This window comes from Urocampus carinirostris, chromosome 9 (genome assembly GCF_059441175.1).
Source record: "Urocampus carinirostris isolate Australia breed hairy pipefish chromosome 9, RoL_Ucar_1.0, whole genome shotgun sequence".
Classification (NCBI taxonomy): Eukaryota; Metazoa; Chordata; class Actinopteri; order Syngnathiformes; family Syngnathidae; genus Urocampus; species Urocampus carinirostris.
In genome coordinates, this window is record NC_142357.1 from 40,648,804 (window position 1) to 40,670,942 (window position 22,139).

The 22,139-nt window shown below is 42.1% G+C and overlaps 2 protein-coding genes across 4 annotated transcripts in view; one reads left to right on the forward strand and one right to left on the reverse strand.

Annotated features, from left to right (window-relative positions):
• Positions 1-238, forward strand: part of LOC148360299 (uncharacterized) — a 120,969-nt gene extending 120,731 nt beyond the window's left edge. For both annotated transcript variants that reach the window (XR_015851306.1, XM_088343883.1), the window contains one exon: positions 25-238. Coding sequence is in view for 1 of the 2 variants with exons in the window: in XM_088343883.1 (XP_088200009.1) it covers positions 25-200 (176 nt within the window). In the remaining variant the exon portion in view is untranslated. The remainder of the gene's footprint in view (positions 1-24) is intronic.
• The window catches only part of LOC148360300 (A disintegrin and metalloproteinase with thrombospondin motifs 2-like), a 145,704-nt gene that overhangs the window by 109,903 nt on the left and 13,662 nt on the right, over positions 1-22,139 (reverse strand). The gene's annotated exons all lie outside the window — the stretch shown is intronic.

Here is a 22,139-nt window from a genome sequence, read left to right on the forward strand (position 1 = left end):
ATTTATATTCCATGCGTTTTTCAGGTTTGGATCCCTTAACCACACGGGGGCACCGTTTCCTGTTGTGTGTCTTGGGCAAGTACAGCCTGGTGGCACCCATCCCTCTCCAGGCCAACAAATTGCACATCATTACAGAAATACAGATGGAAAAAAAAAACACTTTGACCTTAAAAACATTAAAATTCAAGCATTTTCCCTGATTTCAAACTCACGTACGAACCATGAATGTATGTATATGTTTTTTGCCAGTGTGGAAAAGAAATATTTTTGGCAGTCTATATAGACATAAAGGACAAAAGCCGGTCCATAAAAACATCCAAGTGTGAGAAACGCCTTCATGTGTCAGCAAAGAGAAAAAGAGGAGAGAAATACAACTCTTCTTCCCGAGGAAGGTCACGTTTTCCAACACGTCGTATACGGTGTCAATCTAGCCGGGCCACGAGTGTACCGTCATCCCCGGAGGCCATTGTCCAACCCAAAGCCGTTGCTCGGATCGATAAAAAGTAAAGGATAGGAGCAAATGATCTTAAGGAGTTTCAATTCAAATTTGACTATTTGTCAAAACCCGTGCGACGGTTCCATAAGTACTTGCATCACTTTACCAGATGAAAATGCTGACCAAGCATTTTATGCCACTGACAAGTCCAATCACATTCACCTGCCACTTAAAATGAGGAGACGGCGTTAAAGATTTCATACCGGCGCATTAAAAATACAGAAGCCACCGGACTTTACGGTGCAGGAGATGGAGAACAAATAATACTAAAGGTGTTTGAGCAAAACCGTAAAACGAGTTCAAAATTGACTCCGGTGGCTGTCATGACAACAAGGTTTAATAAAAGCATTTGCATCTGCGTGCGTGTTATGCTTTCGGCTCAAAATGACACCTCAAAATAAACGTTCTTAATTATCAAAAGGAAACTTTTTGAAAATGACCTCTAGGCCCCAGACTTAAAATGACAAGGATAAAAACAAATAAATGATTCCGCATATAATTGGAGGTGTAAGTGAACCCTAGTTGGAAGTCTATTTTTTAAAACTGTCGTTCGAAAACCAACTTTAAACCCCCTATTGGAACCCCGAGTTAACCTTAGTTTGAAACCTTAAAGCCAGTTTGAAACATAAAGTCCACACCCGGTTTTTAAACCCTAATTATAGTTGAGAACCCCAATATGAACCCAAATCCCAGCAGTTCTAACCCTTAGTATGGAGCCTTAACTCGAGCTTTAAACCCCAGTTGAAAGCCATCAAACCAATTCAAAACATCGATATGAAGCCCAACTCACTGTGTAAAGCCATATCAGCAGTTTAAAATCCTTATATACGAAGCCAAAACTCTAGTTTCAAACTCTAGTTTGAAGGCCTGAAGTCTGTTGAAAACCCTATGCCTCAAAATATTCAAACCCAGGTTTGAAACCTGAAATCCAGTTTGAAAGTCGCCAAAAATAAGCAGTTTAAAACCAATACTCAAACTCCAAACCTAGTTTAAAGCCCATTTGAAAACCTTAATCTGACGCTCAAATCCGAGTTCGAACCCCCAAAACCAGCGGAAACCCCAAATACAAACCCCAAAAAGTCCAAACTCGAGTTGGAAGCCTTCATTCCAGTTTAGAACACAAATATTTATCATCAGCAAAACGGTGCCAGTTTAAAGACTGGAATCCAATGGCTCTTTATGAAAGCATCTCTAGATTCTGAGGGAAACCAGTTTACAATGGTCACTGATAAATATCTTCAATTGAACCACGGGGAAAGATAGGATGTCCGCAATTGCAAGTCCCATTCTGCGCGTACGCTTTTGCGATAAATCTAAGAATATACGTCCGATAAACGGACCGGACACGTTGCCTTTGCAAGAAAAGCAGCGCTCATAGAGCAGGTCAAATGTCTAAAGCCCCTCGGCACTGCGCTGCCTACACACAGAGAAGAAATAGATTTATACGGCCGGTCCTCGGAGGAAAGCGGCGGCCGAAAAAGAAAAGAAGAGCTATCAAACCGCCCGTCGCCGGGGAATCCCGACACTTTCTAACAAATAAATACGGGCCGGCACCCTCGGACGCGGTCCAGATTTCATCAAAAGCGGGAAACACCGAGCGCCGTTGCCACCGATGACCGGGGCTCGGAAGCAAAGTCCATGGCCGGCGTGAAATACGATGGCGTCATCTCGGAGGAAACGGGAGCCTCGCTTTCGGCAGCGTGCAGCCAAATGGGCAAAAGCCATTGGACTGCAAAGTGCCTTAAAAGGGATCTTTCTGCAATTTTGTCCTACGCATCGTGTCATCCTTTCTCCGGGATCTCTCTGACCCGTCGGGTAGGAACCTCGTTAGGTTTGCTTTAAGGCAGGGCTCGGGAACCTTTTTGGCCCAAAGAGCCATAAAAGTAAAAAATGTTTTCAAAAGAAATTGAGAGAGCCGCATCATTTTCAGACAAAATTGAAAAAACTGCCAAACACGCTCTCTAGACAAAAGCTCATTCTTCAGCACATTTGATTTGACTGTGTGTCATTTGATGATTTCATCAAATGTATGAAATGATCATAATGCCAAATCCTGTGTCCCAAATCCATGTCCATATGCCATTTCCACCTTCAGTTAAGAGTGTTGAGGCCATTTTTTTCCATGAAATTTGTCCTTCATAACGGTTTCAAAACAATGTGCATGCAAAGTTCTTTTGTAAAAATGTCACCAATGACTGCAAACGATAAGTATACGGTCATATTCACTTTGGGTGTAGAATGCACAGAGAGAGAGAGAGAGAGAGAGAGAGAAGGAAGTGCCTTGCGTTGTGTGCAGGGAGGGATCCGCCCACATGTACTGCTCGCCCAATCAAAGTCATTTGCCAGCGTTGTTATTTATCAGTTGAAATGGTTTCTTATTGAACTTCTGCATGAAGTTGCTTCAGCTTTATATGGAGCAAAATCGTGACGAAATCACTAGACTTTGGAACGCCACAGAGAGATGCGTAATAGTTACATTTGATTTCGGAGCCATACGTACTCATGAGAAGAGCCATATATGGCTCCCCAGCCGTAGGTTGCCTACCCCTGATTTGAAGAATAGCGAGACGGAAGTGTGTGCGTGCGTGTCGACAATTTTCATTCATTTCTATTATCCGTCACGGGCGACGGCCGGTGCTCGGTCGTGTCGGAAAACCTGCCTTCCCTCTCCGACATAACTCAGAGTTACCTCCTGTAACCGAATTACAGCCCGGCCCGTTTTAGCCGTCCTCTGCTCGCATAGACACTGAGCAATCGGCTCCAGCTGTCACGTCTTGCACTGTTGTCATGGCGCCCAACCGGCCCCGCCCCTTGACACCGGCTGACCCGCATTTCCTGATTACTCCTGTGGGTACTTCAACGCGCCTTTTGGAACTGCCCTTTGCCAGATCGTGGTTTACCCTCGTTGAAAACCTGCCCGTTTGATAGCCGTTTATTCTTGTCGCGCTTGTTGGACTTTGTTGCACTTGGGTGTAACATTCTGACAGATTCCTGCAAGTTCTGTTTCATCCCGTTAAATGCCTAGTCTCTAGTTTTGCCTGCATTTCAGCCCGCTTTGTTTTGTTTTTGCTCCGTTTGTGTGACGGACAACTTGTCTTTCTTAAAGTGACGGATCGTCTACGCAAACGAGTTCCTACTTCCCGACCCGCTTCGTGACACCGGCAACGTGAGAAGTGGAACCTTAGACCGCAGGTGTCTAACTGGCGGGCCAGATCGGGCCCACCGACGGTTTAAATCCGGCCCGCAAGACAACAGTGAGAGAAGCGGAAGAGGAAAATGAGCTGTCGTTTTAAATATTTCCACAAGAGGTCACCCGAGCCAGTTAACACTTTGTGGTCGTATTTCTCCATTTCTCTTTGACTCACTTCTTTTTTAATTATTTCTCCCTCTTTTTCTCTCTCTTTTCTCTATTTCTCTCACACTCTCTAACTCTTTTTTTTCTAGGTCTTGCTCTCTTTCTATTTTCTCTCTCTAATTTACGCTTTCACTGGTTTTGTCTTGCTGTCAGTCACCGCTCTTGAGGGATATGACCAAGGTAGATAGATAGAATTTACACTTTCATTCTTTCCATTTTTCTCTCTCTCTCTTTCTTTCTCTCTCTCTCTCTCTCTCTCACTTTGTCTCTTTTTCTCCTGCTGACTCTTTTTCTTTCTGTTGTTTCACTTGACTTATTTTTTTATCTTTCTTTTTTTTCACTTTCTTTTTCTCTCTCTATTCATTTCCCCCTTCTTTTCCATTCATCTCTATTCTGCTCTCTCTTTTTCTCTCACTGTTACTCTATCTCCCTATCTGTTTATCGCTCTCTCTTTCTCTTAAACTTACTAGTATGGCCCCCGTGAGATTTCTTTATAGCATTTGTGGCCCCCAGCTAAAAGCAGTTGGACACCCCTGCCCTAGAGTGTCTGGAAAGCATCAATGGCATCAGCAAACCATAAGGTGTTAATACTGTCCTCTCATCTGGACCCAAATTGCCATATATAACCCCCAACGATCCCTTTTTCTTTTAAATAGAATTGTCTGCATTGTCATTGATTACAATTTTCTGTGCCTTGTTCGTGAGATTAGACGCGGCACTCCCGAATAAACATCGGGGTTCTTTTTTGGATGGCCGACTTCAAGCACTCTTCCAGGACTTCCAAAGCCAATTTTCCAATGTCTTCAGTACTGATAATTGAAAAATCCAATGTGAATCAACCCTTAGCCCTGTTGTTTGAGGTCACTGAGGAGATGGAAGCAGAAAATATGATCAATCCCAAGACAAATATTAAACGAGTAGCTAGCCTTCATAGAAAATGGAACAAGAAATTCTGTGTCCCGTTTCATTAGCGTTTGCTCCCGTCCGTTTGTCGTATCCAATTTTCTTACGGACAGTACTCGAGTACGTCAAATTCTAGAGAAGAGAAAGTCAATTCTTCGGAACGAAGGCATCTCGGCATCATTGGTTTTTTTTGTCATTTAATGCGAAGTCTTATCGAGTCAGCCTGCAGAGAACCATGGCAACAGTTTGAAGCATTTACGGGCACTTCACCCAAAATTCAAGCGCTTCTGAAACCTTGAAAACACAACATTAAAATTCAAGCATTTTCAAGGATTTCAAGCAACCGTACGAACCCTGAAACATGTAATTATGTAAAAAGAAATATTGGTATGGATATGCAATATTCACAAGGTAGTGCATCATCAATTAGTGCAATAAAAGAAGTGCAAGGATATTAGCAGGAACAGATTTCCAAAATAAGTGGAGAGAAATAAAATGTTTAATATCCTGCATTCACTTTAAAAACCCTCATTTGAAGCCCCAAACCTAGGTTCAAACCCTACTTTGAAATACTAAAACCAGATTAAAACCTTAATATGTAGCCCAAACCTTAGTTTTCAAACCTATCGGCAGTTTAAAACTCGAATATGAAGCACGAACCCTCGTTTGAAGCCCTAAAGCCAGTTTAAAACCAGAATCCTTAGTAATGTCAGCCAGACTAGGCAGAGAACAGCCGATGATGAGTCTGTAATGTTCTCCTGACAAAACAACTGTTTTAAGGTTCTTTTGAATGAACCCTTGCTTCTTGCAAAAGGATAGTGGGATGTTTGGACGCGGTCTAAGGGATGGGCAGGGCGCCTGTATGATGCAACATGGGTAAACCAGCAAAAGCTGTCGGGCCCTGCTGTTGAACAGAAGAGTGCGTTTTTTTCTATTTTTTCCCTTTTTATTTTCTTTGTTTTTTTTTTTTTGTATGTGTTTGTCTTGCTGTCGGTCACCCCTCTTGAGGGATATGACCAAGATAGATATATAGAAAAATAGATTGAATAAACCCTTTACATTTTAGGGTAGGAAGGCCTTCTTTTGTATAAAACAACCTCAAATTTGAGTTAAATCGACGGTGTGTAATATTTAGTGCCTCTTAGTGGTACAAAAACTTGATTTGAATACTGGACAAAATACATGAACTATAAACCCAAACTATAGACTATCAAATAAATGTGTTTTTCTTTTACATAGTGGAATGCCCATTTGGGTCTCCTCCATGTTGGTCCGGCATCCTGCTCCCCTACGTCGCTTGCACCAGACAACACAGTGTCATCTAGTGGTCAAATAATACACACTGGAGCTTTAAGTGACTTGACTTAAGTGACTTCTTCTGGTCTCTTCATTACACAAATTAGCCCTACGTAACCTTAATGATTTGACTGTTTGAACAAAACAAAGTGATGTATAAATGTTTTTTTATTTAAATGAAACTTCTACATTTTGGGTGGGTTAGGGTTATTGGTACAAAATAAAACCCGAATGTTGATTTGAGTGAACCCCAGTCGTCTAATTGTGATCCAAATTGGGGCATATATAAATGAGGCGGTCATTATTCCGAAAAGATAAAGGAAAAAAAAGGATAAATAAACTGTTTATTCTTACATCATGTTACCTAATTCAAATCGGATGGACTCTGGCCTTGACGGCATCGGAAAATCTGGGTTGATCCGACCTGCTTTTCTCCATCTCGATGATAAGGACTTAATGTGTGGGGTTTTTTTGCCTTAAATGACAGAGTGTGGAAAAAGGATTAGTTTTGCTTTCTGTTGGAAAGTTCTTCATCGAGGACTTTAATTCATTCGCAAGGAGCCCGAGGTTGCGGCAGGCAAGGATGACTTTTGCTCAAAATTGACGTTAAGTTACGAAACAAACAATCATTTTGCAGATGGAGATGAGGTCACTTTTCCAAAAGGAAATCTTTTCGGTTACTGCTGACTTCTTTTGCTCTGCTTTGCATGGAGTCATCTATTGCAATTTTAGGACGTCCACAAGGGGGCTTTTTTCTATTAAAAAATAAATAAATAAACAACCACTTAAATGGTGTGAGCCCCCAAACCAATTGTGTACTTTAGAAAATGGTCTTTTCTCATGCGAACCTTCAAAACAAGTTTTTGTTCAAGATAAACTCAATAACAAGAAAAGTCTTGACATCCGCTGTTCTCAGAATGACTAACAAAGTCGTTTAAATATAAATAATAAGAAGACTTTTGTTGAAAATGAACAGTTTTGAACCTCCCCCCAAAAAACGGATCAAATCTTATTCTGTTTTAGAATTATGATGAAGCTCACATATAGCAGACTACATTTACAGCATACGCATTAATATTAGTATGCATAGTCGAGGTGAGATCTTGGGACCGGGCCCAAACCCTACCTGAATTCAGGTTCGGCTTAAAATGTCACTCAATAAATCGGGCTTGGTCGGGCTTCTCCCTCGTTGCTTTTTTTCCCCCCTCCCTTCGTGGAGGATCCACACAGCATGCACTTCCTTTTACTCAAGTCATTCTTTAGATAAAGAAAATGCTTACTAAACTATCGGTTTAACACAAAATCCAAAGAAATATTCCTCTTTGGATTTGGGGTCAAAGACGCCCGGATTCCTCCTTCCACCTCTCTCACGTCATACGTCCTTTCTGCTTCTTGCCAATAGCCAACAAGCTTAGACAAATTTCTTTCTCCTTTTTGGCCAAACCTTTCACTACTTCCATCTTGTAATCTGCAGGATTTGATGTTCTTTTGTCATCAACCGCAACAGGATCAGGACCCGAATGCGTGACGTTTCTCACACAAGCTTTGATTTTCCGGGAAATGGGGAGTCATGCACGTTAGGCAGCAGTCTGGCGTGGAAAGACAGGAAGCCGGGGACTGACGAGATCGATGCCAATTGCCCGAGCAGATATTGGACAGATGGGGTCGATACCGGACAGGACGGGACACACAAGATTGATATTGAAACAGACGAGAACAAAAACTGGAAAGAAGAGTAAACAGGACAAAATAAACAGGAACAATACCGGACAAGAGATACCAACAGGAAACAAGACCGAGTCAGAACCCACGTCTTACGGGGCAGAGGTTCGTTGACAGACTGACAAAAGGAGAGTGACAGGACTGGGTTTAAATAGCAGGGAAGCCAATCCGTCAACAAGCCGCAGCTGGCGCCACATGGGCGGGACCCATCGGGCGCCATGGCAACCGTGACTTCTTTTCGGTACCATTTGGTTTCACTTTCGTTTGCTCTACGTCGCCGCCAAACCGTTTATTTAGGCGCTGCACTTGCCGTGCAGACTTGGTTTGAGGGACTCTGCCCCAAAGAGACCCAAAGCTGCGTCCTTAAAAAACTCCAAATGAAAAATATGTTTTCATTTTTAAGGATACATATATTAAATATCTAGAAAAATCAAATCCATGATACAGAAAAATGTGCAGACAAAAGGGTGGAAATTGATATCAAAGACGACATTTACATGATTTGAATGTACAGTGTTTTACGAAGTTAGAAAATTCCCAACGGGAGCACTGGGGACAAGACGGGTGCCCAAACAACATTATGTCCTACATTTTTAGTCTCATGTTCCGTATTAAAAACATAGTTTCCCCAGGCCTGAACTAGCCAGTAAAATAAAGCAAGAGGGGGGGGGGGACATGGTCTTCACGCTGTCAAACAGCAGAAGAAAATAGAGACAGGGATTGCGTGGGATCACATCAAACTCCCAGCCGCCCGTGCAAAGGGGAGAACAAAGCATTGTCGCCGTTCCATTTCTTTCTCCGGTTGGCCTCGTCTCAATGGCGTCTCGTTCCTCATCCCTCGCATCCGACGCTCTCCTCTCGCCGGGGCGACTCTCTGCCGATTGCCCCCGTCGGGGCCACCGTACGGACCCTACGATCGGTCCGCCGAGTCGACAAAAGAAATAGCCCGAAACGGAATTCGTCGGCCGGGCGTTTCCTCAACACGAATATAAGTCGCTGCTGAGGGGTCGAGGTCTCGGTTTTCAGCGGTAACATACAGAAACGCGGTGTCCGTAATTGATACACGGTTTTTGCCCTAATACACCATTTTCCACACAATTGACTCAACTTTGTGCTAAATTTAAGAAAAAAAATGAGTTTCAACCGATAATTCGACGAATGGTTTCAAAAGACGCCGACTACTGAACTAGGGCTGCGCGATAAACAGAAATGTAATTGATGTTGCGAATTGAGACAGTGCGTTTTTTTTCCGAAGGGTTATCGTCGCAGATTTGTGTTTTTCCCACCTTTTTTATTTAAGCGATGGAGTGTTTTCGGCCAACCAGAATCTTCACAATCGGTTTTGAACGGTACCGGCCAATCATAGTCAAGTTTGAAGAGCACTGGCCCATAAAGGCGAGGCCGAGTTTGAAAGCAGCACGCTCGGCCACACAACGCGTGATCCTCGTTGTGTCTTTATGCCAATCCCAATACAACACGTTGATTTTGAAAATGGTCTAGACTAGCCCACTATTTCATTGAGCTTGAAGTGCTATGTATTGCATTTTATTGGAAGGTAGGTACTTACATCGATTGAGGAACGAAAAAGGAAATAGTGAGCAGACGGCAACCTCAACAAAGCTCCCCAGAAGAGGGTGCTGTTTTCTTAAACGTGGGCAGCGTATTTTAAGGTATCCTTCAAAAGTTCATTATTCTCTCAATCGAGTTCAAAGGGCCAGTATGCTTTATTTCCCGTTACGACTATCTGTTTTTATCAGGCCTGTTCAGGGCGGAACAACAGATAACAGACAAAACAAAGCGGTGTTCTGCCGAAAAGTCGTACCCCGATTACACATCCTACCATTGGGTGATCTGACACCAATTTTCTTTCCTTTATAATTAAGTAAAATCCGCAACATTGAAACTCAGAACGATTTATTATTTCTCCTGATAGAATTGTATCTTTTTTCTCTTCAACATCTTTATTATGTGTTTTGTTTGTTATTGCAACATCTGTTGCAGCCTGGTCATCCTGGAAGGGGGATGACCTCATGTGCGGTCCCTTCTCCAAGGTTTCTTCATTTTCCTCATGTTGAGGTTTTTGAGCATTTCCTTGCCCTCGTGTAGGTTGCAGATCAGGGGATGCTGTCATAATACTCTGTAGAATAATCTGTGCAGCCCTTTGAGACTCTTTGTGATAAAGGGCGTCACAAATAAACATGACTTGATTCGACAAAAAGATTTAAAAAGAAAAATGTATTTCAGCAGGTCTAAGAAAAAAAAAATCGCAAAACGTATTTCTCTGCTGCCATCTCCTGGCTTATAGTCATAATTGCAACCTGAAGTTTTGAAATCCTCCACCCCTCCCTTAAAGTTAAATAAAGTATCTCACTATAATTAAGTAATTACAAAAAAACACATTAAGCACTGAAAATGCACTTTTATTTTAAAATCAAAAATCGCATCGAAATTGCAAATTTGGCCTGAAAAATCGCAGTCGGGTTTTTCCGAAGTCTCGCAGCCTTATCGTGGAATTTTAACCCTCGTCGCATGCAGGTACATATGATGTACATTTTTATGCTTTTTGTATTTTCAACCGTTGGCTTATCATAATCATCATGGCGGCTGCATCGGCTCGCAACAGTTTTTTACACGTCGGCCATAAGACCCAGTCTTCGACTCAGTTTTGACGGCGCACAAAGTCGGCTCGAACTGCAGATTAAGATACGATCGCAGTTTTTTTTTTGCTGGATATGCGATCATCCAGACATCACGCGCTCGGTGCTACGACCACTCGGGAGTGTTTATTAGCCACGGACTGCTATGTCAACGAGACCCGGCGGCCTACAAAGCAGCGAAGCAGAGTGGCAAGACAGGGCGTGACCGCCGGACGAGGAAGCGAGGTTGTCGGGCCGTGCTAACAGCTAGGCTAAAGGCTAAACGCCTCTCCCATCCATTCTCCGACGTTCGCTCTCTGGACAATAAACTGGACCATTTAACAACCGGAAGTGGCATCGAACCGCGAGATGACGAACTGCTGCGCTAAAATTCTGACGAAGTCACGGTTAATCTTATCTATCCCGGCTGACGTTCAAAGAAACTGTGCGGGTCAGATGTATCGACATTTCGTTCTGTATACACCTGTATACGAATGACAATAAAGTAAATCTGATCTGATCTGATAAACCGAGTGTATTTCAATGCATTTGCCGGGATTCAGATTGATTTCTCTCAACATTCTCTCACAAATATTGAGTCGCGCCATATTCCAAATCACGATCCTAAAAATGTCCTGCAAACCACCGACCGCAGCACCCATGACGCTGGAATTGTACACCGTGGCGCATCGCAGGCACGCCAATTCTTTTGCATCGCTTTGCAGAAACCGGGGCCGCTTTTTGCCTCGTTTTTACAAAACGAAGTGTCGTGAACCGGAATTGCTTCCGTGTCCCTAGGCACAGCCGAAGTATTAGTGGGCGTGCTCACTCTGCGCCGCTTCAAAGATAAACAACTGCTTGATTGCTGGGAAAGAATGATTCTCGTTGGCAAAGGTAAACACATGTTTGACTCCCAACTATTGGTGGTCAGCTTTTTGAATCCGAGTGGATCGTGGCCTCGTTGGCAAAATGTATAGAGGGGGCCAACTCAAACCAGTGACCATGACCTACTAACACTGACTTGGGCCAGATGGAAAAGAAATACCGATGAAGCGCTACATTTGCTAATGGAGAGGAAATCGGAACCGGAAGATTTTTTTCCCTGACACCTTAGACCAGGGGTCAGGAACCTTGTGGACCCAAGGAGCCATACAAGCAAAAAATGCTTTCAAAAAAATTAAGAGAGCCATATCATATCTTTTCAGACAAAATTGAAAAAACTGCCAAACACGCTCTCTAGACAAAAGCTCATTCTTCAGCTCATTTTTTTCACTGAGTGTCATTTGATGATTTCATCAAATGTATGAAATGATCATAATGCCAAATCCTGTGTCCCAAATCCATGTCAATATGCCATTTCCACCTTCAGTTAAAAGTGTTGAGGCCATTTTTTTAAATGAAATTTGTCCTTAATAACGGTTTCAAAACGATGTGCATGCAAAGTTGTTTTGTAAAAATGTCACCAATGACTGCAAACAATAAGCATATAGTCATATTCACTTTGTGTGTAGAGTGCACTGAGCGAGAGAGAGAGAGAAGGAAGTGGCTTGCGCTGTGTGCAGGGATCCGCCCACCTGTACTGCTCACCCAATCAAAGTCGTTTGCCAGCGTTTTGATTGATCAGTTTAAATGGTTTCTTTTCGAACTTCTGCAAGAAGTTACTTCGGCTTTATATGAAGAAAAAAATCGGGATGAAATCAGTTGACTTTGGAACGCCACAAAGAGATGTGCGATAGTTACATTTGATTTCGGAGCCATATATGGCTCCCGAGTCATAGGTTCCCTACCCCTGCCTTAGACTATTCCATAGAGGATTTTGAACCTTATTGTTTGGAAGAAGGGGGCCAAACAGAAGAGGCTTCTGACGCCAACGAACGGGAGGAGGATCTGGGTGAGGAGAATGTGCAAGATGATATGGAAGAAGAGGCGAGTGCGGACATTTGGAGATCAAAAATGAAAAACTTGGGCCAACTTTGTTTGTCATTGCTCCCATCAGTAGCCCCGTCACCGCATTCAATTGATTTTTCACAGAGGAAATGAAAAGCGTTGCATTTCTCCAGTCGCAATGAGTCATTGAGAAGGGGAGGGAACCATAAGAAGCTGGACCACCATCACCTCACAGCAACTCCATGCAAACTTAGAGCTTCTTAGTTTAGCTGAAACGTACGCGTCAAAAGGCGAGCCTACAAAGGAACTGGCTCGTCTGATGTTTAGGGGGTAAAAAAAAAAAAAATACCTTCAAATCTACATATGTATAGATAGTTCCGAACATTTTGAGTGCTTGGAAGTCAAAAATATTTATAGCTGACTGAGTTATCACACTTCAAGGTCATGTCCACATAATGTACACTGACATGCTTTGTGCGAGATTTGTGGGGCAACCGCTATTCTCAAAAATATTGGGAAAGAAATTCTCACCACTATTTGACTGATATGAAGCTCTAATTAGGCCAGATGAATGAATATTTGATGTTTAGATAGATAGATGTCTCAAGGTCTAGAAAGATGTCTAAATGTCTAGATAGATGTCTAGATATATGACTAGTTATAGATGTCTAGGAGTCTAGATCTAGATATCTAGATATAGATGTCTATATCTAAATGTCTAGATAGATAGATGTCTAGATATACATGTCTAGATATAGATTTCTAGATGTCTACAGTAGATGGATGTCTAGGTAGATAGATATATAGTTTAGATAGATGTCTAGATATATATGTCTAGATAGATAGATGTCTAGATATACATGTCTAGATATAGATTTCTAGATGTCTACAGTAGATGGATGTCTAGGTAGATAGACATATAGTTTATATAGATGTCTATATCTAAATGTCTAGATAGATAGATGTCTAGATATACATGTCTAGATATAGATTTCTAGATGTCTACAGTAGATGGATGTCTAGGTAGATAGATATATAGTTTAGATAGATGTCTAGATATATATGTCTAGATAGATAGATGTCTAGACATACATGTCTAGATATAGATGTCTAGATAGGTGTCTAGTTAGATAGATAGATGTCTAGATGTCTATATATAGATGTCTAGATATACATGTCTAGGTAGATAGATAATGTCTAGATATACATGTCTAGATAGATAGATAGATGTATATCTAGATGTCTAGGTAGATAGATGGATAAATAGAGATAGATAGATAGATACTTTATTCATCCTCGTAGGGAAATTCACACTTCCAGCAGTATTCTTGTGTTAAAAAATATAGTAATAAGATATAGATCCAAAAAATGATGTGTTTATGTATTTACAGTTCAGTTATTTTTCTTTATAGTTGCTTTTAGGATATGTAATGTCCTAAGTGGCGGTGGGAGAAAGTCAAATCAATATTCATAAATGGCTGAATGATCACACTTTAAGTTCACGTCCAAATAATGTACACCGACATACAATTATGTCAATAAAAAAAAAAAAAGCATGCCACGAGGGTTAAAAATCGAGGTTATTTGCAGCCCCAGACACTAGACGACGTCGGTATGAGGTCCTGGGAGGGTTTAGCACGTAGGTGGAGGTGGCGAAAAAAAAGGGACCGAGCCAGAAGCAACTGCACAATAAGTCTCAGCTCCCAAGCGTGTCTGTGTCTGAATGTCAGCGTGCGCGGAAAGAGAAAAAGAAAGGATTATCCTCCCTCGGAAATATTTTCCCTTCTTGGCCAGAGAGGAAAGTCGCTGTAAATCGACAGACTTCTGGCTATGTCCATAACTCACCATAGGTGCAAAGTCACACATCGGAGCGCTCTTGTTACCGTTTTCGATTTTCCCGGGTGATTTCCCGAGGCTTCCGCGTATAACCTTAACGGCGCTTAAACAAACATAAACCATATGCAAAAGGTGACGGCGGGCGGATTTTTAACAAGAATGCCACGCTTTTATCGATGGATCGACTTCCGCCGGAGAGATCGGAGGTCAGGGCGGGCGGCATAACGGCTGAATGGAGACGCTCGAGGACGCCGACATCACGCTGCTGCTAAGTGACGGGACCTGGCCCTGATTTACTGTCTTTCAAAAAAATAGATCGTCCATCCTAGTTCTGAGTTCCAATCCCATTTCGGCTACCCACATGGGGTTTTCTTCCTTCCCTGCGAAGGGTCGTGAAATGATTCTTCTACTTGCTAAAACCATCTTCCGGCCGAAATCATCCTTGCGGCCTCTTTTAATGCGCGTGTGAGTAAGTTCACTTCTTAGACGCGCTCAAACTATTCCTTTTTCATGTTTTTGGGGGATCGTGTTGGCATTTGAAACAGGCCTTTTCATACTTGCGCTATTTTAACCCTACAATGAAAAACAACCACAACCGCGCAGGTACTTAAACTTAAAACATTACAAGAATATAAAGTCTTGGGTGATTTCATTGCCACTCTTGCCCATGTACATTTTCTTGCCTCACAGCACGCACTGTAGAATTTCAAGTTTCATAACACAACTCAAGTCATATCATTCATTGCCCAATGATACCAACAGAAGCTTCAAATCACATCTTAAGCTAACAGGGAGCCAATGCAGGTGAGCTTAAATCGGGGTCATGTGATCCAACTTTCTTGTCTTAAATAAAAGCCTGGCTGCAACATTTTGTACCAGCTGCAGACTCTTGATTTTGGACTCTGGGAGACCGGAGAGAAGTACATTACAGTCATCAAGACGAGATGTGTTTTTTTCCTAACATTTCAAACTTTAAAATGGTCATTATGTATATCCACATCTGATACGACGTACCCTGAAAGGCAGGGTGTATTTTCGACCCTTTTCAAGGCCACATTTAAATCGAGACAATTGTCTGCTTTGATGAAGGCTATGTGGGTGTCAGCAGCACCAACTCAACGTGGGTAAGAAGGATGTCTACATCTGTTATTAGTCAGCATAGAATTAGAGGCAAAACAGTGTCACTTTGCTGGAGAGAAATAATGAGTTGTTCATAACGAGAGAGTCTCCAATATTAGGCTGACGTTAGCTTTTGGCTGCTTTGTACATCATGTCTCTTTGTTTACTGGGAATTCAGTGGCCTGTGACGTGATCCTTAGCTATAGTCATAGTAACGTTAACTATTGGATTTTAACATTGCTTCCCCTGCTGCCGGTCCACATAATAGAAACAGACAAGTAATACGGGAGCAGTTCCCAATGGATTTAATCCCAATGATATCTCAAATCAGATACATCGTTCTTTACATAAGCCTAGTATACCATCAAAATCTAGCTAGGCTAGCAGAGAGCTTCAAGTTAGGTTTAAGATAAATAAAAGCTAGTAGCAAAAATAAAGCCTAGTTTACAAGTCACATCAAGTTTGGGTAATTAGTCGAAGGTAAATATCATTTCTTAGCGCATGAACGATGCTGATCCTCCATCCTGATGTTTTTCTGCTTTAGAAAACAGCACCAAAATCCCAAAATATAACATTTTAACTTGTCAGCAACCCTTGTTACGCCGCATAAAATAGTGACTAACTAATAGTTAATAATGAAAACAGTTCAGAACTAAGGAACATTTTATTGCAAAAGTCCAACTTTATTATCAAATACACGTATACGAAAAAAAAAATCAAATGCTTTCTGGTATTGTTCAGGGGGCCGGACCAAATGTGGAGGCGGGCTGCATCCGGCCTGCGGGCCGTAGTTTGGGGACCACTGGAGTAAAGGGTATGGGGCAATCTGTTCGATCCCTCCCTACCATTGCTTACAGTTTGTATGTAATGGGAAAGGGGAGTGGCTAGGAGGGAATTTGGGACACTCACGACCTATCCCTAACGCTTATTGGTATAGTAATGGGACAAGGATAGTCTCTTGAAAGAGGAAAGTGCATAATAGAGGGGAAGGGGGAGTAATGGGATTGAGCCTTATGCATACTGGGGAAATACCCATTTGATTGGAGAGCAGTCAGTCATAAACTAAGTATGGACAAACTCAATCGGACCCGCTGACGGCCATAGACGTCAAAGATCCATTTAGACAGAGCTAGCATCGAGTGCAGCCAAGTCGGCAAACTATTTGGCGCCAAGATGCAATTAACACACCATATTTGATAGGATTCATATCAATCTATACCCCATGAGGGAAAGAAATGTAAAACAGATTATCTAAGAGTAAAACTCCCTCACCTACACACCATCAGTCCCCAGCATCAAAGCACTAGCGCTAACTTTCTTTGTTTCTGTTGCTCGTCTCCAACCCCCACAGTCGGTTATTACAAGGCATTATGTAACATATTACATATTCTAGTTCCTTGTGTACTGACACAAAAAAAACAAATATTACCATAGAAGAGACATCTTGATTGTCTCGCTATTTCAGGAAACAAAAGCAAGCGGTCTTATAAACAAAGGTGTGAACTTCTTTTAGGAGGCGCAATTGTGAACTCGAGCTCAGTCATAAAATTAATAATATCTGGCCCGCCAGTCATTTTGAGCGCATTCAAAATACAATTGCACAAAAAAAATTAAAAAAAATTAAAATCAAAATTTCACCAGAGTGGCAGTACCCCTTTGGCCACCGTCCCTATATATAAAAAAGGAAAGCTGAGTGTGAGGGCCGTTTTGCCATAATTTAAATAATTGTTTTGATTAACTTCACTTGAATTTATATATCATATATAGAGAGAGGTTTTTTTTTTTATTCCAAGTTCGAGACTTTGGTGGGAACAATTAAACCCTGTTGGTCTGCCAGAATCTTCCTATGGTATGGGAAACAATATCACAACATTTTTGGCGGTGTGCCTCATAGCGCGGAAAATACAGTACTTAAAATTTCAGAGGAAAAAATGGCAACGAGCGCATGCTCCAGATAACGAGGGCTACAATGTAGAATTGGATAAAAGTAGACGGGAATAGTCTGACTGGGAGAAGATTCTGCAGCTCCAGGCCCTATTAGTAAGAGAGATGCTGATGTTGGCGAGCATCGATTTGCTCCCGCGCGGCCTAAAGAGACCGACCGCTCGTCCGATTGACGGACTGGCACTCGGGGTGTCTGTGGGAAAGACTACGATTCCGTACCTGGCCCCGGTTGTATTTTGGCCTCCTTCCTGAACGAGGTCTTTTTCAGTCTGGTATTCCCCTGTAATCATCGGGATTCCGCCGTTTGATTTTCTCAAGTGAAAGCTGTTATTTCCCCCCACTCAAACAATCTGCGCCATGACTTTTTCAATGACAGAGCGCCGAGTGGGCTGCTTAAGTGCACCGAGTGAGCGGCGGTAATCACAGCTCTGGTAAAAGCGCTACTTGGATCTATTCAGCGCTACTCAGAATGGGGCCGACCCCCACCCCAACCCCCCTCACTCCATTCCTACGTTCCTATCCGTCTCGTAATAGCCCTCGATTGAATAATTGTGTGTTTGAGCCGGCGACGCTACAGGGGTGGAACTGTTACGGTTCGGTGCGCTTGGAGCGCAGCGGCTTACAGAAAGTCATCAACGTGGCCCAAAAAAATCATTGGCAGCTCACTGCCCAATGAACTGAATTGAATCATGTTGAAATAATGTACATAAGTTATTCAACTATAATCTATGTGTGTTACACGTTTATTTGAAATATTGTGTACGAGGAACGTTTTGAACCCGGTTGGAAGCATGAACTTTGTCTTCTGGCAGCTACCATGAACAATGTTGGGCATTAGAATCTGAGTCTTAAACCGCCTGCGGTCCCTGTTGTCGATACCTCTTGCCTTGCGCCAGTTTTTTACAATCTTGACATAGTGACCCGATTGATGGCGGATGTGACCGCAGGCCAAGGTTCTTTCCTGAAGATAGCGTGAAAAGAGTTCATCAGTCACATTGCAAATAAGTTGTTGTGCAAGAACTGGTTTCAACTGGAACATTTAACCTTCAACCGCACCCCTTCCCCTTAGCAGTTGAAACCACATTGTAACTGAGGCGTTCCTTTCTAAATAAAAGGCAAGCAGAGGGAAGACTGCTTTGGAGTGAGTTGGAGGATTGTAACTGAAGCGGTCTTCCTGTCACTTTCCTTGCAAGTAAAACCATACACAATTCTTTGTGTCTTTTTGTATGCAGGTTTTGTTACAAGTGTTGGGTTGAACCTGACAAATCATTATTGCGATGCGGCGATTGAGCAATCCCATGACACAGCATTTTTTCAAGGTTTTATAGTTTCGAATTTAAGTGATAAGAGTCTTTGGCCGACCAGAATTGTCACAGATTGGGTTTCAACGGTGACGGCCAATCAGGGGTAAGTGCGTGTTGAACTGGCGTGACGGTCTTTGTGCGCGACTGCGGTAGGGTGGTGAATGCTGTCAGTCAAATAACCGCGTGCAAAAACTCGCTTTTAGCGGTCTGTTACATTGAAGAGAAATTCATCAATTAAATTAAACACTAAGGAAAGTCAGAAGATTGCAAAGAATTGGGGATCACTAGTGGGTGCTCTATGGATTGTTACCGCGTCCGTGAATCGACTGAGGCAGCATTGGGAGAGAAGGCTGCAGGTAAAGCCTACTTCTATAGCTAAGCTGCGTAGCAACCCTCACAAGCTAGCCTTGCAGAACCTGGATTTCAGCAACGCCGGATCTATTATCCATGAAACGGACGACTTGGAGCGAAGACTCGTGGGAAACTGTGACATTCGTGACTCTTGTGTTTTAATCATCGCGGAGACCTTGCTGATGTCTCGGTAGCCTGATTCTAACGTGCAGCTAGCCAGCCACTTTTTAAAATCGTTAATTTACTTTGAGAGGAAAAGCCCTCCAATTTCCTTGTGCTTTTGTATAATGGCAATAAAGACCATGATTCCGTTTTTATTTGTCAATCGATAGTTGTAAGTTTGCATGTCAGAAGATGCACTTTTCTTTTCAAATTGAAAATCGCGTCGAAATTCCAATACTGATATGAAAAATGGCATTTGGGGTTTCAACCAGTCAACAACATTATTAGGGTTTTTCCTGTTTTACTTACAAATCGTCCGGGTTATATACGACCAAATTTGGGTAAACTTTTTCGGTTGGTTTGTACAAACAAGCCCATCCCCCTAGAATGTAGACGTTTATTTGAAAATAACTTAAAATATAGAGTTATTTTATTGAGGGAACTCAGAAAATTATTGGCTGCTCTCTCCCCAGTCTGGGGGACTTTTTGAAGGATTCCAGTTTTAAACTGACTCCAAACTCAGGTTTGGGCTTCATCTTGGGGTTTTATACTGCTGATAGGGTTTCAAACTAAGCTTTAAACTCAGGTTTGGGCTTCAAATTGGAGCTTAAAACGAAGGTTTGGGTTACATATTAGAGTGTTTAACCGATAATGTTTTAGCTTCATCATATGGTTTCTAACTGGCTTTGGGGATTTAAACTAGGTTTTTAGCTTCATATGTCTTTGGGGTTTTAAAGTATGGTTTCAAACTAAGGTTTGGGCTTGAAAGGGTTTTCCTTTCAGAGTACACATCACTTTAACAGATGTTCACATCATTAGGGGAGTAAAACGGTTTAAAAAAAGAAAAGACTAATAGAGTTAAAATTGTTTTGCACAACCAAGCCCCTCCGCTAAAAAGTACAAGTTTTACTAAAAAGAACCTTAAAACTGGTCAGAAAAACCTTACAGACAATTATCAGCAACAGCCGAGAAAATCGTCTGCTATTTTCTATCCAGTCTAGAGGATAGCGTTAGGGACTCGGCCTTGGGGCTTCAAACTAGGGTTTGTGCTTCATAGTAGGGTTTTAATCTGCTGATGAGTTTCAAACTAGGATTTAGGCTTCACATTTGGGTTTTAAATTGCGACTGCTGTCACAGTCTTGTTCTACGGACAGACTGAGGGGAGATCATTTCTTCCTCATGCCATGAGGCTCTTGAACTGCACCCAGAGGAGTAAAAGCCCACATGAAACCACACCCCCACATATTGCATATTACCCTATTTTTATGATAGTGTGTATTTTATGTAGCACTATTTAAATACTCTATACCAACACGTTATATTGGGTATTTTTGTATTCTACACTACTACTTTATTTTTCAACACAAGGATACTGCTGGAAGTGGAAATTTCCCTACGCGGATGAATAAAGTATTTCTATCCATCTATCTATCTTAAACTGGGGATTGAAGCCATAGTTTACTCTTGATTTTTATTTTTGCAGATTGTTTCTGCTAAACGTCATTTTTTACTTTGTGATTATAAACTATCTCTATATCATTTTCTTTAAAGTCTGTCATTACAGGTTTATCCAGGATTGCCACATCTTATCTTGACAGAAACAATGTACACTTTGATATAAATAAACACAAAGACAATCTTCTTCTATTCAACCTGCAATCAGATAAAGAAGAACACTCATGGCTCTCCAAACCGGGCTCTCCCTTCAGCCCCCGTTCGCCTGCGGGTAGTCCTATACGACACGCCGGGGTCAATAACATGTGTGCGCTGTGCTGTAATTGATGTCATCATTTCAATTTGAGCTGATTACAATTGAGAGCTGCTTATCGTGTCACACGGGCTGGAATAACACCGGGGCCGCCACGCTCCAACGAGCTTAACTGGCGGGGCGGTCGGATAAGACGTGTCTCGTCTATTGACTCGTAACGCTGCGGTAATAACACAGTAGTCCCGGGGCGGTGCTGGTATAAAAGCCCGTGTCGCTGTCATTTGGAGTATTGTGATATTGTCACTATCTGCCTACTCGTCTGTTATCGCGATGAAACAGTCTGTAAAGCGGAGCATTTACGTTTATGTGTAAACACTGCGCAACGCCGATGAGCCTCCTGGAATGTCGGGATGCTCTTCCTGGACTTCAGCCCGGCATTTAAAACCAACCATTATCCAATAACAAAGGATGGAACGTTGCATTTGAAAAAAAAAATGTATTTAAATCACAGGTGTCAAACAGACAACACTCAGAGAAGCGCAAGAGAAAAACAAACTGCAGGTTGAAATGTGTCAACTTGATGTTGCCAATGAAAGATGCCTCGAACAAAGACACTCTACTTGTATTTCTTTCTTTCAGTGTGTGTAGAATACTATATCTACCCTGGTCATATCCCTCGAGAGGGGTGACTGACAGCAAGACAAACACATACAATAACAAATGAAATAAAAAAGGGGAAAAAAAAGCAAAAAACACACACATTTTTGCACCATGGCCAACCCAAATGCTCAAGCACCCAAACAAGTGAAGCCCCTCGGGACCTAAGTCAGTCATGCTTTCGTCCCTCCGGATGAAACGGGACACAAGAGAGCGGCAATGTCACTCGGGTCAGGGTGACAACACACACAGCAGGGCCCAACAGTTTTCACTGGTTTACCCCTGCCGTATCATAGAACACGTCCCAACATCCCACTATCCTTTAACACCTCTCCACTCATTCCTATCACCAACAATGGCTCTAGCTTTCACTAGATTTAGACCTATTTCCTGCAGTGCACTCATAACACCGTCCATGTCCTTCCTCTTGGTCTCCTTCCATTTCTTTCTGCTCAGTAAATCCTCTTCAACATTGGCTCCTCATCCATCCTTTCCATGTGTCCAAACCAACCGGATACTCTCTTATCCACACACTTGCTCAGTTCCACTACTACTCCAGTTCTGTCTCTCACATAGAAAAATGTGTAAAATACAATTTTTAGTTTTACAAATTGTCATCAAGTTTCACAAGGTACGCGGTAAGGTCAAGCTGTGGCGTTTAATTGCAAAAAAAAAAAAAATTCAGGCGAGAATAAAAACCTTTTATTTCTGTGTGTTCTGACTTAGATTACTCAATGTTAGTAGAGTTTGCAGTGAATATTTT